General features: G+C 35.1%; 1 protein-coding gene across 1 annotated transcript in view; it reads left to right on the top strand.

Moving 5' to 3' along the window:
* The window catches only part of LOC148945369 (cGMP-inhibited 3',5'-cyclic phosphodiesterase 3A-like), a 287,673-nt gene that overhangs the window by 217,181 nt on the left and 52,656 nt on the right, over positions 1-17,836 (top strand). The window contains exons 11-12 of the mRNA XM_089098771.1: positions 7,449-7,652; positions 13,544-13,706. Coding sequence (XP_088954897.1) covers positions 7,449-7,652; positions 13,544-13,706 — 367 coding nt within the window. The remainder of the gene's footprint in view (positions 1-7,448; positions 7,653-13,543; positions 13,707-17,836) is intronic.

The raw sequence follows: 17,836 nt of genomic DNA on the forward strand, positions 1-17,836 counted from the left end.
CTCCCGTGTCGACACAACCGCCCCTCCTCCCAGGCCGGGACAGGCGTTGTAAGTATTGCTCTGGGGGCATATATTCTTCTTATGGAAGGTATGCTTGTATAAACTTCAGAGAGGGTTCATTTGAATTGAAATTAAAAGTTGTAGTTCATTTTCTCAGAGTGAAAAAAGATCGGAGGGCAACTAGCCCCTCCGCCCTCCACGCCTTTGGTAATATCTTACGGATAAGCCAATCCGATAACAATTTCAGGCTTCCGTTTGTTTGACGATTGTTCGATCATCTGATGCCAAATTTCTGAGGTCGACACGACCCCCAGGATCAATGGAGGGGTGTTATAAGCCATTATTTAGGAATGAGTACTGCTTTTATTTATGGCATGCTTATAAAAACTTCAGAGAGGGCTCATTTGATTGAAAATAAAAAGTTCTAGTTCACTTTTAAAGAGTCAAAAGAGACCGAAGCTTAATCTAGTTCCCCCACGCGCACTTTGATATTGTTACTTTGATATCAGTTTTGATACTTTGACGAATATTTGATTTTTTTTTTAAAGTTTGATTTTGAAATATGGAATTTTTAAAAACTTGAAATTTTTTGCAATCAAAAACGAACAAAAATTAATTTTAAAAAAATCTTTCCGAAAAATAAGTTTTCAAAAAAAAGTAAAGGCTATTTTAAACTTAAGCTCAGCAGATACAAATATATTTTAAAATTCAAACTCAAAATGACCAAAAATTACTATTAAAGAATAAATGAAACCCAAAACGAACAGAAATTAAATTAATAATCATAGCGTTGATTTCACAATGCACATTTTGTTTTCAGTAAATTCATTTGAATTTTTTCAGTACTTTACTGAAAAAAATTCAAATGAATTTACTAAAAACAAAATGTGCATTGTCAGTTTAATACATATATGCTGATATTTTTTCCTTAAAATCTTAATTAATTTTTGATTTCTTAAAGTTATAAAAATGAAAACATTTAAAAGAATTTTTTCTCACGCCCATTTTAAAAGAATTTTTTTTCACGCCAACTAAAAATTATTCTGACATTAGTTTCAACGAACATGTTTCTAAACATCAACGGAAATTGTCATCAACTATCCGCTGATGAGCATCACCAAGAAAAGGCACAAATCGTCAACAGTCGACATCAGTCGTCAACAGTCGTCATGGCAACAGTCGTCGTTCGAACAACCCAGAAGTAAAACATGTGAATTTATATATATATTGTTTTTTTTATAAATTATTCTGAATGGCTTTTGCATCTTGAAAAAATATTTTTCTCTGTTTTGAAAGATGGTTCAAAACTCTAACTGCTGCAATTCTACTACTTAACTCCCACAATGAATTTATATCTTCCACCAAATCGAATGTTTCCACGAATTTCGAAAAAAAAAATCCTAGCTTACACTATTACACACTGCTTGTTTCAGAAAAATGGCACCTTTTTTGCAGGAAGAAATCAATTTTTTGAGAGAACGATCAGAGAGGTTTGAGCCACCAGTAAAAATGTCCTTTAACCTATATGAATAGTCACTGGGATACAGGGACTAATTGAAATTCACATAATAGTTATGGAATACTTGAAAATCAAAAACGGATGTGGCATTGATGCTGGTGTATTTTGTAGTAGCTTCATTGTGCTGTGGAGCAAAACTCGTTGCTCGTTTGTGATCACCGCCGTTGTGATCTCGTTGCTGTTTTCTTGTGATTCGGTCCGAAGTGATAAGAGATGCAAACTCAAATTTTTTTCTGGGTATGGAGATCAGGAAACGGGGCAGAAAAGTTCCAGTGAACTAGGTAAAATTTTCCGTAGTTTCCCAGAAAAAAAAGTTTTCCTCCTCATGTCGTACCTGGCGTCAAAACAAAACTATAGTAGCTGAGAAAATAGACTTCTTCAGAACAAATTTATGTTCTGAAGAATCGGAGAACAAAATTCCGGTTCTCTTCAAGACTTTTTGGTGTCCGAAAAAGTCGATATGAATGCCAAATTCCGATTTCTTGTTTTTTGGTTATCAGAGGCAACGCTATAGCGTTACCTATAGTAAAGGCCATACGGCTCCAATGTTTTATTTATTTTTTTTTTCCCAGAGGCACTTCATATGGAAGGGGTCGTCGTAGAAACTTCAAAGGGCTCATTTGATTGGAAAACGAGAGTTCTAGTGCTATTTTTGTTTCCAGGGCCAGATTAAGATGCTGTATTTTTAAACCCCCATAAGATATAGCCTTTTTTTAAAATTAAGTATTGAGTCAAACATTCAACAACCCCCAGCTTAAGACCCTTTACCTAATATATAAAACTCCAACTCAAGATCCGTTTTCCCGAAAAATATGTCGAAAATATACAACTAATACTAACATTTCACTGCAGCACCAAGTCGCTTGATGCCAACACAGCTATGCACGCTCCTTCGATACTCCAATCTATTGAAAACATCACTCTTCGCCTCCTCCCCATGATGTCTCCCAGATCCTCGGCAATGATTTCCACAGCCTCACTTTTCTAAATTCTTAATTAATACTTTAATGCCTTCTCTATTTCCCTGACTTTTCTCTTATATATTATCTATGACTCAAACTTCTTGTACGAACCCCTTCTCTTTTCTAACAGCCTTAAAGCGTTTTCGCTAATATTCCAAACTTTATTTCGAACTTTCCTTCCTAAGAAACCTTCAGCTACGTCACAAACTATTTCCCCTAAATTCTCCATCCATCTTTCTACCTTTTCAAATTCAAATTCGCGATTCCAATGGTACTTTTTGTTTCGATCCGATGCTATTTTTAAGTTGTTTCTGGCTATTTTTCGAAATTCCCTCTCATTCCAGGCAATCTTACGGTCCTAAGTCAATTTTAAATTCTTGGTCAACCTGCCTGAGACTCTAGGCTAGTCAGGCGTGCCTTTCCAAAAACTAACAAACAAGTATTTGTCCAATAAGAGAGTCATATTTACTCCCGCCATTTACCCGTGCAGCTATTTAAACATTTGCCTCTCAATTACTTGGACCGTCTGTCTTGTCTTGGCTTTTCTCTTTCTATCTACAATTAGCCATGTCTTGATGCAAACTACTGCGAAATACTTGATAACTTCAATTCAAAATAGTCTTTTACTATTAAGACTAATTCAGATAATCAGCTAGAAATGACCTTTCTTGCACTTGCCAGTGGTTTTTAACAGACATTTTAGTTTTTGGTTACTATGGGCTGTGATTCGTCCTTAGGTTCTAGCTACCGCTGCAACCATGATAACAATAATAGCACTCCTATATACTCTTTTTGGTCAAAAAATGAGCAACTAGAATTCTATTATTAATACCTTCCCAACCTAAGTAAGAGTTGAGATGCTTCGAAATTCATCATGAGGCCTACTCCATTCCTACCCCATTCTTTCCATCGCATTAAATAAATTCTATATCAAGTAAATTCATGTTTTCAATCTCTGGAAGATGAATTTCTGAGTCTCAATAAGTCCAGTTCAAAACGTCGGGATTGGTAATACAAAATGTCATTATGATAGTTGTTCTTCAACGTTTTAACGTTTCATCTTGTAATTTTAAAAATATTTAAATCATTGAAATTATTACGGCCTCGAGAAACTCAATGAGTCCCACCAATGCTGGTCAGGGACTAACACTTTTTCACAAGTCTAAACAAGGCGCTTAGAACCGGACACCCAAAGAGCCCGGACCTCCAATTCTTGCAGCTAAATAACTAAAATTTAATGTCTTGCTTTTAGTTATAATTTTGTAAAACCAGCCAATCTTAATGCCAATTTGCATTGAAGATGATAACTAACTTGTAAAAGCTGCGAATGATTTATGACAATAAAATTAACTAGAATTTTTAAGGCCTATCAGTAAGGAGATTTAGCAGCACCTAGAATCAGCTAATACTAAAATTTGGAATAGCTCAAAGACCCTCCGCAGTTCCGCTACTAGACTCTAAATGTCGGTAAAATTACACTGAGAAACCAGAATCGACTTGAATTTCCCGTCGGCAGCATATGCGTGATTGGCTATAGGCATATTTGTGCCGTGTCACTTATGAATAACAACTTTGTTGTTTGCTCGTGGAAACAGAATTGTGGACTAACAAAAAAACAACTTTATGAACAATCCTGTGGGAATATAGTGTTTATACGTGTATTTTTCTAACCCAACAAGATGTAAAAATTACGTACAGATAAAATAGGAAAAGAGGCGAAAAAAAAAAGGAAAGCCCAGCAAACACCAATCAGCACTTAAATAACATGAATAGGATACATAAAAGGTTCAGAATTAGCCTCTTTGGGCATGTCTCATTTCCTCTTTGAACTGCAACCAGGGACCAAGTAATTTCAGGGGCGGATCTAGAGCAAAATCTTAAGGGAGTCCCAATGCTACAAGGGCGCCAATTAGTAAAATATTGGGGGGGGGCAATGTGACAAAGGTGTCAATAATTGGCAAATTTATTCTAAAAAAAAGAGTAAAAAACAGGATAAGAGGGCTCCAGAAGAAAATCTTGGGAGGTCCCAGCCCCTCCCCCACCCCCCTCCGACCCCAAGGATCTGCCAGTGAGTAATTCCACATCTGCTCATATGTACAAAGGGGCTGTTGAAGCATATTCTTTGCATATTTATAGAAACAGTTCCTAATATCTGGAATATCACTGTGTGTAAAAAGTTGTCAAAATGAGGAAATAGGAAGGAACTGCAGGACTTCAAAGGCATTATACACGGAAGTTCGGATATGACCACTAAATTTAAGTTTTATAGCAACTAGCAGACGATGAGGTTTTCTAGTTTTATTCGTAGCTAAGTGTTTTACAAAAGTCGGGTTGCATGTGAATTTTCCCTGACAGGTAAACCAAGGTAAATGAGGTAATTTTGTTTAAGAGCGGGATGATCACCAAGAGATGGACAAATTGGCTTTTGCCTATGGTGGTTAGAAAGTGTGAATTTAGTTTTAATCTCGTGAACTTTAGCCGATAGCTTCCTATACATATCTTGAAAAGCCCTTACAGCCGAAGAATTCACATTGTATTTGCCTGTAGCATTGCAAGACAAAACCTTAAACCTTCAACAAATATTAATTAAATGAAAACATTCGGAAATTTTATTTTTATTTGCTTAGTTTTTTGCCTTCGAAAAGGCAGTTGTTATTAAAATCGTTACTTCTCTGCTAGGACGGTGAAAACATACTACTGTGGATACTCTATCGTAAGTATCGGTTAGATCATGGTTGCAGCAGTAGCTGCAACCGAAGCCTTTTTCATGCTTGAACCAAATTTTAAATTCATAATCTCGATTGTAAATATACGGTAGCACTGACAATCTAGACATTGAAAATAGTGTTCCCCTGACAATCGGGATCGTGAGCACATAATATAGATTTTAAATCCAACAAATTCCTCAGGTTTAAATTTTGCTGCTCCAGAGTCTGCAACTCGACAATCCGTTTTTAAAAATCTGTTTCATTGGTGAATCTTTCGGTTCCACTTTCTTTGTTTGACTGGTGACTGATTCTTCCTTCAATAACCTGGTTTATCTCGGAGAAAGGCTTCAGTCGTGACTTAAGGGCCCATTTTCACGGGAACAAGAGCTGGATGAAATTCACCTGTCTACTGGGTTTATATGCTTGATTCTTTCAACGAAAGTAAGTTTTTGCTCTTGCTCTTCTCTCGTCCGCCTCCCATTGAACTGGACGAAACGCTCACGTTCAACTCGCTCGGAGACCAGAGTTGGGCTCAACTTGTAAAGAAGTTATGCTATAGACAAAAAGAATGCCTAAAACCATTCGGGACTTAATGAGATATGAAAATAGTAATACTATCATTTATAAGGAGGGTGTGTAATATGGCATTGAGAGGCTCAACTTGCATCAAAAGACTTGATCCTCTTTTTCCGTTTCTTTTCTTTCCTTGCTGACACTCAGAGGTATTACAAAAAGATGACAATAGGGTATATTCAAATAAATTAGTTTGTAAATCGTCTAGGGCCAAACGAACAGCAGGTAGTCCCATAGGTCTGGGGAGAGGTCGTAACAAAAAATTTAATGGAAATTGGAACTTCTGGGGAGGGTGTAAAGAGGTAAATTTTGAATAGATAAGGGTGGAGAAGGAGCATGCGCAACTATGTTGGCCTCAGGTGCCTTGGTTCTGCAGTGAGTTGGTGGTAGTAAACCTGGCAATCTCAAGGGTGAGATTTACATTCAGTATTCTATCTGACTTGAGACACTGGTAGAGATGGATTGGTGTTTTCAGTATACTTTGAGCTGGAAGAAAGAATTCACCTTTTGAAGAACAGACAGTTGTCTCATTGAAGCGGGGAAGTGAACAGGAGACTAACTGATGCCCTCGTGGAAATGGACCCATAGCTCAGGCTGCTCAGTCAGGGTATTCAGTTAAATTGGTGATTGGCTAGCATCTCCAAAACTACAGAGAAAGTTATGGCATTGGCTCTTTCAACATTTAATTGAACGCTTAACCCTGATAGCTAACATTTGCTGCTACTTGGTATTGATGCATCCCGAATGTTAGCGTTAATAAAACATCACTGTGAAATCACGAATTAAAAAGCTCAAAGTAGAACTCGTCCATGATATGCAGGAAACGAGTCCATGATTTGCTGGAAAATTGAGTTCTAGGCATTTAAAAAAAATAACAACAAAAAAGATAGTTCAGTTCAATAATGAACCCCATCTATAAGACTAGTTGTAATTTTATAATTGTCATCTGTAAGCCGAATTCGTTGCTGTTGTTTAGATTTGTACGGATTGGATACTCTCTGTATAGTGCCATTTAGTTGATGAAATGGTGATTCTTTATTTTATGTTAACAAAAATGCAAGGATATTGGTTAACTGGGATTTTTGTTTACTTTCTCTTACAGCAGTACTATACGGATTACATCCTAAATAGTCCTTATTTTCTTGCTATCAGCGACTGCTTTGTTTTGGCATGCTATTTCTCTGCTTTTTCCATATTTATTTTCAAAGTAATTTCATGAACTTCAAAAACTGACTAGCAACGTCTTTTGTTCACTTTGAACAACCAACTTTTCTGCTTTTTTTATGGAGTAAAATACCCCTTTTCCAGTATTATGGGAACGAACAGATTTATCAATATCATTATGATTAATTGATGTATATTTCAAGGCATTGGGAAGGCCTTAGGAGGAATAATAGGGTGGTTTAATAGGCAGATAATTGCTCTACAAAGTTTCAAATTACTATAAGCCTAAGGGCCTGAATGTTTAAATCATCTGAATCAGTGAGTGTGTTCTCTTTTTAACTATGAGTAACTCTCAGCTATTCTATAAGACTGGAACTAAATTTGTTTTGCTTTCACTTCTCTTTTATAGCTTTTGTTTAGTGCTTTGAAAATCCTCTTTTGATAAAAAAAAAAAACCTTATATTTGTCTCCCTTGTCGCCACTGTTTTAAATGAAAATAGCTGATTACTCACCTTTTTCTAGGCTATATTGTACAATGACAGGTCTGTATTGGAAAGTCACCATGCAGCCGCTGCCTGGTCGCTATTTCTATCAACGCCTGGCCACAACTTTTTGCAACACCTTGAAAAAGCCGAATTTAAGCGATTCCGTTTCCTAGTTATTGAAGCAATCTTAGCCACAGACTTGAAGAGGCACTTTGAGATACTGGCTGAATTTAATGCAAAGGTAGACACTTTATACTTTTTCTGTCTCTAGTCTCTGAAAAACTTTAAATTTTAGGAGGGGAAGGGGACAGAGACCTGAAGACCTCCCTACTTATTTGCCTGTTTTGCTTAACTTCGCATTTTAATCATGTCGGTTAGAGTTACAATTTGACTAGATGATTCAAACAATGTTGGTTTTTTGTTCTATGTTTTTTTATTGTTTATTTTTTGACATTTGGGAGTTGAAGCCGGTGCTTTAGGATGAACGCATTGAATAGGCTATTCAAGCCCTTTTTTCACTCATCATTTAGTTTGTAACCTGGGCTTACACAGCAAAGGAGTACCTGGGACTGGAGCTCCTTTGTCCCTTGAGTGAATAACTGCCTCAAGTCTGCGAAGTTCATTTTCTTAATAAAACGTCAAAAACACCCTTTGAATCTACACAGAAGCTCACAACACTTATTGAATGCTGAAATTTTATTCGACAAATTCTAATAGTTTTACTTCTGTATGGTGTATATATATATATATATATATATATATATATATATATATATATATATATATATATATATATATATATATATATATATATATATATATATATATATATATATATATATATATATATATATATATATATATATATATATATATATATATATATATATATATATATATATATATATATATATATATATATATATATATATATATATATATATATATATATATATATATATATATATATATATATATATATATATATATATATATATATATATATATATATATATATATATATATATATATATATATATATATATATATATATATATATATATATATATATATATATATATATATATATATATATATATATATATATATATATATATATATATATATATATATATATATATATATATATATATATATATATATATATATATATATATATATATATATATATATATATATATATATATATATATATATATATATATATATATATATATATATATATATATATATATATATATATATATATATATATATATATATATATATATATATATATATATATATATATATATATATATATATATATATATATATATATATATATATATATATATATATATATATATATATATATATATATATATATATATATATATATATATATATATATATATATATATATATATATATATATATATATATATATATATATATATATATATATATATATATATATATATATATATATATATATATATATATATATATATATATATATATATATATATATATATATATATATATATATATATATATATATATATATATATAAACCTTACATGCTCCCAGGGCATAACTTACAACCCTTACCCTATGGGTTGTTGGGGGGGGGGGGATTGGTTGTCATCCTTAAAGACCTAATTTTCAAAACTTTTCGACTACGTTAAATAAAATTGCTATCTAAAAATTTTGATTAGATGTGTTTGGGGAAAAGGTGGGCGTGAGAGGAGGGTTAGTTACCCTCAAATCACTTTCGACTATTAAAAAGGGCACTAGCCCTTTGAATTTCCAATCGAATGAGCCCTTTTTAAGTTTCTTCGACAAACAATCTAAATAAAAACTATATGCCCCTAGGGTATAATTTATAACCCTTGCCCTGAAGACCTTAGGGGGAGTGTCCTGCTCAAAGGTATAATTTCCTGTACTTTAAACTGCTTGGAACAAAATGGCTATCTCAAAATTTTGATTGGATATGTTTGGGGAAATGGTGGGCTTGGAAGGGATGTTAGCTGCCTTCCAATCACTTTTGACTATTAAAAAGGGCACTGGACCTTTAAATTTCCAAGCGGATGTGCCCTATGTGAGGTTTCTACAACCAACCGTTCTATAAAAAGCGTATATGCCCTCAGGTCAAACTTAAAATCCTTGCCCTGAGGGCTGTGGGGGAGTTTCCTCCTCAAAAACATATTTTCTATCTGGAAATCAACTACGCTGAAAAAAATGGCTATCTCAAAATTTTGTTGGGATGTGTTTGGGGGAATGAGGGGTTTGGGGGGGGGCTAGTTGCCCTCCAATCACTTTTGAATATTAAAAAGGGCACTAGCCACTCCAATTTGCAATCGAATGAGCATTTTTCGAAGTTTCTACGACAACTCTTTCGATACGAAGTGCCCGGGTTTGGAAAAGAAAATAATAATAATACATTGTGCCAACATCGTTCTTTACTTTGGCAGCGCTATTGCGCTGCCTATGATTTCTGATCGTTTTTTAAATAATTCTGGAAAATTTGGCTCCCCCTTCATGGAAAATTACGTTCCCCCACTAAAAATTCTTCCATGGAAAGATCCTCCCACATAACCACCCTACCCCCCCCCCCTTTCACCAGAAAAATCCCCCTGAATAACGTCTGTATACTTTTCAATAACCAATACTAAATGTAAACAATGGGTAAAGTTCATAGCTTGCAGCCCTTCCCCCGGGGACGGGGGGGGGGATCGATTCCTCCTCAAAGACATAGCTATTAGATTTTTTGACTATCTAAAAAATGGTTATCTCAAAATTTTGATCGGGCGGCTGTATGGAATATTGAGCGTGGGAGGGGGGCTAGCTGCCCTCCAATATTTTTGGTCAAAAAGGGCACTATAACTTTTGATTTCCCATCCAATGAGTCCTCTCCCGATCTTCTGCGATCATTGGTTTGATACAATCATCCGTGGGAGAAAAGAATTCCATTTTTGGCCTTTCTTCCGGCCAAAAATGCAAAATTCCATATTATTGTACATAAGTGCTTGAAACCTCTACAGTAGGGTTCTCTGGTGTGCTGAATCTGATATTGTCATTTTCATTAAGATCATTTGATATTTAAGGGATATTTTCTCCCTATTTCAAAAATTGGGCAAATTTTCGCAGGTTCGTAACTTTTGATGAGTTTTACGTATTTTGAATAAGCATCAGAATTCGATTGTTTTGACGTACTGTATCTATTGTTATCAAGACCCTGTCTCTTAGAGTTTCGGTTACTATTAAGCCACATCGCTCCTTACTTACAGTTCGTTACCACGAACTGTTTGATATTGGTAAAGGTATCAACTCACTCGGAGGTCTTGATTGGAATCTGTTTAGTTCAAATTAATAAGGCCAGACCTCAGTACCCTTGTTCTCCTCAGGTCCTTTGATATTAAATGTCTGACTACGTTCGAAGAAACCCTTTTTGCAAGGTGGCACAGTAGTTATAAAATAAAATGGAATCCAGGAAAGGATTGATTGCAATTCAAATTGTCTTTACTCTGCAACTTCTGCCTTAAAGGTCAATGTGGCTTCTTCTTTTATTGCTTTCTTGGTTCTCGCAAATTTCTAACTCATCATGGTGCACGATCTAACTTTAAATATATTATTTTTACTCGAGTTAGTCCCCCATCTGCCTTCTTGAGAGCGATAACATTCAAAGTTTTTGCAACAAAAATTAGCTCAGTTATTGAATCGTTTTAATCATTTAATATTTACAAAGCTATCAAGTTTTTTTTCTTCTCAAAATTGAGCTTAAAATCAGCTGATGCCATATTTTATCCTTTTCTCACAATTCCTTTCTACGAATTTGAATGTGAGCCAAGGTTCGACAGATAGAAATTAGCAATAACAAGGATCCATGTCTTTTTTTTAGCGATCAAGTCTGCCAACTGATCGCAATACTGAGCAAGGTAATTAATTGACCCATTTTGACGTCACATGATTTTTCGTAGCATCTTAGGGGGATCCCCTTTTGAAATGAGGTATTTACGTCATTCATAATTAATCGAAATGTTCCGTAATAAATGTCATATTCGAACGATTGTTTTGACTACTAGAAGGAGCATATCTAGTCTTAGAACAAATTGCCTGCCAGAATTCCAGAGAAAAATACAAGAAGTGGAATTCACAGAAGACAAATATACCCCGGAATATTTTGAACAGTGTAATTGAAGGAGACAAATTGAAGTAAAACAAAGAAGAAGTGAAAAGAAATGTGAATCTAAAAGGAATAAAGATAAAGTAAGGATGAAATGAAAAGTAAAAATCAAAGTCAAAATTAAAGAGAAACACATGCTTATTAGAGCTACTCCTGTCCAATCCAGAAAGTAACCAAAACTAGATCAGCGGTGTCTAGAACAACAGGCAACCTCCAGGGCCGTCGTTTGGGGGTGGCCAGGGGGGTAGTTTCCTCCGAATAATGCGGAGAGAAAAAATATTATACCGCCCATGCCCTTTGACTATCCAGATATGGACCCCGCTTGCCCCCCCCCCAATAAAAATGCTGGAGATTCGCCCCTGGCAACCTCCAGAGGTCTGGATGCCAGATGACTTCTAGACCTCCGGCGTCTAGATAGCTGTGGAACAGCACGATATCAATCGGACTGGAACCGAACCCTCTAAACGCGTCACAACATTTCTACACTCTGTCCTTGAGACTTTTTTTTCATAGATATAGTAGCTGCTAAGACTTGGAGAAAACAGGTTTCTTGAGGGTCCAAAACTGTCAAATCCCACGCTTCATTACTTCTCAGGGATTCAGGTAGGACGTCTTACCTGCTTTAGGTGCAAATGGGACTGACGTGCTTCTTTCGTAGAAAAAAAAACAACAACATCATTTCTATTCTTAATCCATTACACTTTCCATTAGGATTTACGACTACGGTCTGGACGACGGAATAAAATTCTCATTAATTCTGGAAATAAGTTTAATAGATAAACATGAGTTTAATAGACAAGTACAAGTTGCCAGTATTCTGCGAAAAATCATTATTAGCATTTCTCTTATTATAAGAACTTTTTTCGGAGGCCTCGCAAGTTGATCAGAGTCTCACTTTTTTTGTTTATTAGTCACATTCTCTCTAATTCTGGAAATGAGTTTGATAGACAAACATGAGTTTCATAGGCTAGTACAAATTACCAGTATTTCATGAAATATTATTATTAGCATTTCTCTTATTGCAAGAACTTTTTTCATTTGGGAAGCCTTGAAAGTTGATCAGAGTTTCACTTTTTTAGCGTGTTTAGCCATACTAATAATTTCTTTAGGATTTCCTAGAATATACCATTCGATTCAGCTTACCACCCGGAGATGTTATTCATTCTATATGTGCCAAAATATGCTATAGCCTGCTGCTTTCCTTGAAGGGTAGTCGGATTGAAAAAAATATCGGATTGAAGGGTAGTCGGATTGCCGTGTGCAAAACTAAAGGTTTTTTCATGTTTTCTGGAAAAAGATTAGCAACGCCGATGTATGGTTTGGATATTACAATATGTAAATGTTATTTTCCTTTCTTAGGTATTATGCTCGTCCTCAAAGCTAAAATGAAAGCTAATGGCAAGAGAAGGAGGGGGCATATAGTTATTTTAGTGAAGCTTAATAAAATACCGTTTGTGATGAGAATTGTTGCACGCTTCAAGACGTATTTGGAAGGAAAGCTTAAACATTGAAGAGCCCTCTACTACATGGGCGCCCATAAGGGGGGCAGGAGGGGATGTCAGCCCCCTCCTGGCTGAGTGATCCTGCCTTATTTATTATATATTTTTTTGAGGTTTCTATTATATAGCATTAAAAGTGCCAATTAGACCAGGTAAGCCCCCCCCCCCCTTGGAACTCAGCTTATGGGTGCCCATGCTCCACTATTCGAAGCTAAAAGAAACAGGAATTACAGGAAATTACTGCTGTAAATGTGAGCCATGAAGAGTAATTAGGCTTACTCACACAGACTTACTCACAGAGAATAATTATAGACGCTTAAAATGCAGAAGAATGCATATTAACCATGAAAACCAAGACAGTCGCTGAAGATCCCTAGCTTTATATTATGTAATGTAAATCTAGTCTCTTTAGTTTTTGGCTATTCAATGTATTCTGAATTTTAGGCTAACGAAGAGGACGCGCCGGGCATTGATTGGACTCAAGAAACCGATCGATTACTAGCTATGCAACTCTGTATTAAATTGGCTGATATCAATGGACCGTGCAAAAAAAGGTCATTGCATGTACAATGGACTTACCGAATAGCTGAAGAGTTCTATGAACAAGGTAATGCTTCTTTTTATCTGAGCACGGGTGTTGTTATCTGGGTAGGGGTAGGGTATTCTCCTCCCCACTACATTTCGAAAAAAAAAACTTTTTGAAGATGAAGTATAATTTTGAAAAATACATCCCCCTTCCGTTCTACATTTCCGTGAATTGACGCCACTGCATCTGAGAGCTTTTGCCAGTAACCCAAATTTTATTTCTTATTTCTGCGCAATTTTTTCTCCTAAGACTTTGGTGTCGAAAGAGGTTGAATAACAGTGGTCAGACTTAACTTATTATGTACGTTTAGGTATTTAACGTAAGTATGCTAAATAGTCCATGGCTGGTCATCTAAGAATAATCCACTAAAAGAAACAACTTTACATTTTTAAAGACTGTGATCAAGTTTGAAAGGCAGTAGCATCGATTGAGGATCGGGGGGGGGCTTTGTCTCCCTAGGTTTTTTGCTCCTCCCCTTCCGATATCATTGAAAAAAATCGAAAAAAAGACGAATTCCTCCCCTCCTAGATATTGAAAATACATTCTCCCCTCCCCCTCCGTAAATTTCCTTGGATTAACACCACTGGTGAAAGGCCTACTTAGCCAATTTAAAACATTATTAGCACAAGAAAATAGTTCGACCGGGTGAAAAAATATCTCATTTCTGAGCATCGCCGTGCTTCTTCTTGAAGTTACCTGTAGGTTTGTATAAAGCTATAAATAGTTTTTATTTCTGAAATGTCATTATTAGTATGTTAATCAATTCTGAATCTTTTTTATTTTTTTTTTGTTCTGTGTGTCCTTGCTTCACCTCAGTGATCACGTTCAAGTTCACTGCTGATTTTTTAAAGCACGCAAAACCCAGAATTTGGAATCTGGAAAATTTACATATAAACAGTGCTGTCAAAAGGAGACCTTTTATTCGGGTCAGAAAAGGATCAAAGTTTCTTAATTGTATAATTCTGTTTATCTTAATTATTAACTTCGTGCATTTCAGTGTAAACTATTTAAAACTTAATCAGCTATAATGATGTTGTTTCATTGAAGGAGTCGATTGATAATCATCTACTGAACAATTACAGTCAAAACTCTTCAAAAGTGACCCCGCGTACCTCAGCGCCTCTAGAGGGAAAATGTTTTACTACTTAATCGCTCCGAGCCAATAAATTAAATTTAATGCAGCTTTTACGGAACAAGTATAATCACCTACGGAACCTGTGATTTAGTCGCCAGGTTCACATAGGTATGGAATCGTCTCCGGAGACGCGGACAAAGGGTCACTTTTTTTGTGTGGAGAGGATAGGTTTTGTCAGTACTTGTTCAGTATGTGTTTATACTTTGGCGTGGGCGTATGTCCCGACACTATTGCCTGTGCTTCCTTCAAGACCACATTCGCTTTCTTATTCATGTCTCCGGTTTACTCAGAGTCAGCCGTGGTACTATGAAAAGGAGGGGGGCTTATCCGAGGTCCGCCTGGTAAATCAAAAGGCCTTATCTTCAGGGTCGTACCCAGGATTTTTTCGGGGGGGGGGGTCTCACAAAAAAAACTTAAAAAAAAACGCATCAAAATTTGGTTTATATTGCTTTTGTTAAGTTTTTACGAGTCGGACACACATTTCAGGGGGGAAGGGGTTTAAACCCCATTCCCCCTCCTATGGATACGGCCTTATATAAATATAAGTTTTATATGTATAAAATTATAATATAAATTTTGAAGGATTGCAGAAAAACTTAAGAATCGACTTAAGTTGTTTTTTTTATTTCGATAATAAGAAACAGTTGTTTTTACAAGAAGAATTGTTTTTAAAGCGTCTAAGATTCGGCAAGAACGTTTTTGTTTATCATAAGTTCCATTATTCCAAAATTTCTGCGAGTGAGAAAGGAAGATGTAACGCAGTTAAAAAAGAAAAAACTTCTAATGTCTTGAGAACGAAATAAGAAAAACGAATAGGACCGATTAATGGGACTTAGTTTATATAGGTTACAAACCTACGCTTTACGGAAGTTCAAATAACGGATTTTGAATTACTGCAGGTAAAGTAACTTAATGTATAAGCCTCCCACATAGGAGAACTAAAATAAATTCCTGTCTTTCTTCTGCCAAAGGAGATATTACTTGACTCGATTGTATGGATAGTGCACTTGGCAATAATGCTTTCCAAATTATGTTATTGATAGATCCGGTACTATTGACGGAATGACAGTGAAGGTCCATTTAAAATTTCAAAGGCTATAATTTTTAAAGCAATAATTATAAATTGTAGTTCGAAAAGACAAACTCCCAATTTAAATGAATTAATTACAACTACAACTCAACAGCTTTCATCCCTGATGAAATGAGTCTTTGACTTATGGAGAATGGGTTTCATTGAGATGAAGTTAAAGTGGACGACAAGCAAAATTGGGCGATAAAGTGGACGATCAAGTTATTGCAAGGGAAGATCTACTTTTGACATTTAAAACTAAGGAAATATGTATTACTTTCAGAGTTCTCTATTACTTTTTGAGGTTGTAAAGAAAAGGAAAATATTCAGCATATAGAGTGTGAAATTTGTGAAGGTTAAAGGGGCTTTCCCATTGGTACGTAAGAAATTATGGTATGTGCTTAAGTTGCATTATGTTTCTTTTAATACGAAGACTTTTTGAAATGTCTACGTACTCTTTCACATACAAACCCATTATAAAGCCTCATTAGAAGGAGCAATATAAGGAATGTCAATGTTTAATTCGTTTTGGCTAAGAAATCCAGCAAAGAAAATACCAAAGATTTTTTTTTCTGGGATTTCCTTCGTCTAATATATTTTTAAAAATTTAATCCGAAATTTTGCTTAGAACCGAAGAGTTATTTCAAGATGACATGAATGGTAATAAATTTTATTAATAAATTAAAATTTTGTTAAAATTTGATTGTAAAAATTTTGGGAGACAGGATGCTAATCAAGATTTTTCAATGGACGCAAGAGAGGCCACAACCGTCACTGGACCACTTAGTATAATGGACCAATTGCTGAAAAGAATAGTGACAAAACCATAAAATTACAATTTTTTTGTATTGAGTCTAGGCCTATCTGTTGCCCCAAGGGGAGACTGTCCCCCCCCCCTAGCTGTTGCTTCAGTTTGCGGTTTCCATTCCTTTGTGCTATTCTTTATAATCAGTGGAGCCATCTACCATAGTACTTGCTATAATACTGGCGTGTTCAAGGCTATATACAAGGTTTGTGCCGTTTTTTTTTTTAATCCCGCAAAAAAAGACAAAAGAATAAACTGGGATCCGCGAGCGTTGAGTAGAAGTATTTATTGAGATAGTATTTAAAAAAAAGGGGGGGGGAGACTGAGATACAATTGCTACAGTAGAAGGTATTATGTTTGGAAAGAGCATTGAAGTAAGGATAAAAGTATTGTACAGAAACGAAATCAAATAGGAAGTAAATAGATATATCATTAGTCTCCATTCAATGGCTTTATTTGAAAATTATTCTTGACTACGACAGCTCGTATAAATAAAAATGATTCTGATTTTTAAAATTTTTCATGTAGATAATATTTACTAAAAGCAAATAATTAGGATATAAAGATTATAGGAAAATTTTTCCTTAATTTAGCCTTATCACGGCTAAAGAAATTGATACATAATAAGGCAGAAATGAACTTGAGAAGCGTTTTGTTTGAATGGTAGGCAGTTTTCATCTATCGTTGAATCTTGCATTTGTCTTCTTCGCCATAAGTGGCGGTAATATGTTTCTATGTTTACCGCTGCTAAAGGAAATTGGCCAAATTTCTGGAGTAAACTAAAGTGACGCGTTTGAAGGGACGTTAGTCGGTAAGATAGATAATGTTGATGCATAGCCTGTAATAAGCGTCACATTGAATAACTCTCAGAGTTCAGAGTTTATTCATCAATAAATTTACAACAAAAACACTTCAACATAGTCTCCATAAGGTCATAGGCATAGTCCAATAAGGCTCTATGGCCAGGAAAAAATAAGGGAGAAACAAAAATAAAACAAATACATAAAAAAAAATCCTTTTCAACAAAATTCATTTACACCCCCAAGAGACTCAACACACACACACACTAAAAAAAAAAAGAAAAAAAATTCATAATCCAGTCGCCCACCTTAACAATCCCAAAAATCACCAGCTAGGCAAGG

The sequence above is a fragment of the Artemia sp. Qi Xiang Cuo genome, chromosome 13 (genome assembly GCF_049724085.1).
Source record: "Artemia sp. Qi Xiang Cuo chromosome 13, ASM4972408v1, whole genome shotgun sequence".
Taxonomy (NCBI): domain Eukaryota; kingdom Metazoa; phylum Arthropoda; class Branchiopoda; order Anostraca; family Artemiidae; genus Artemia; species Artemia sp. Qi Xiang Cuo.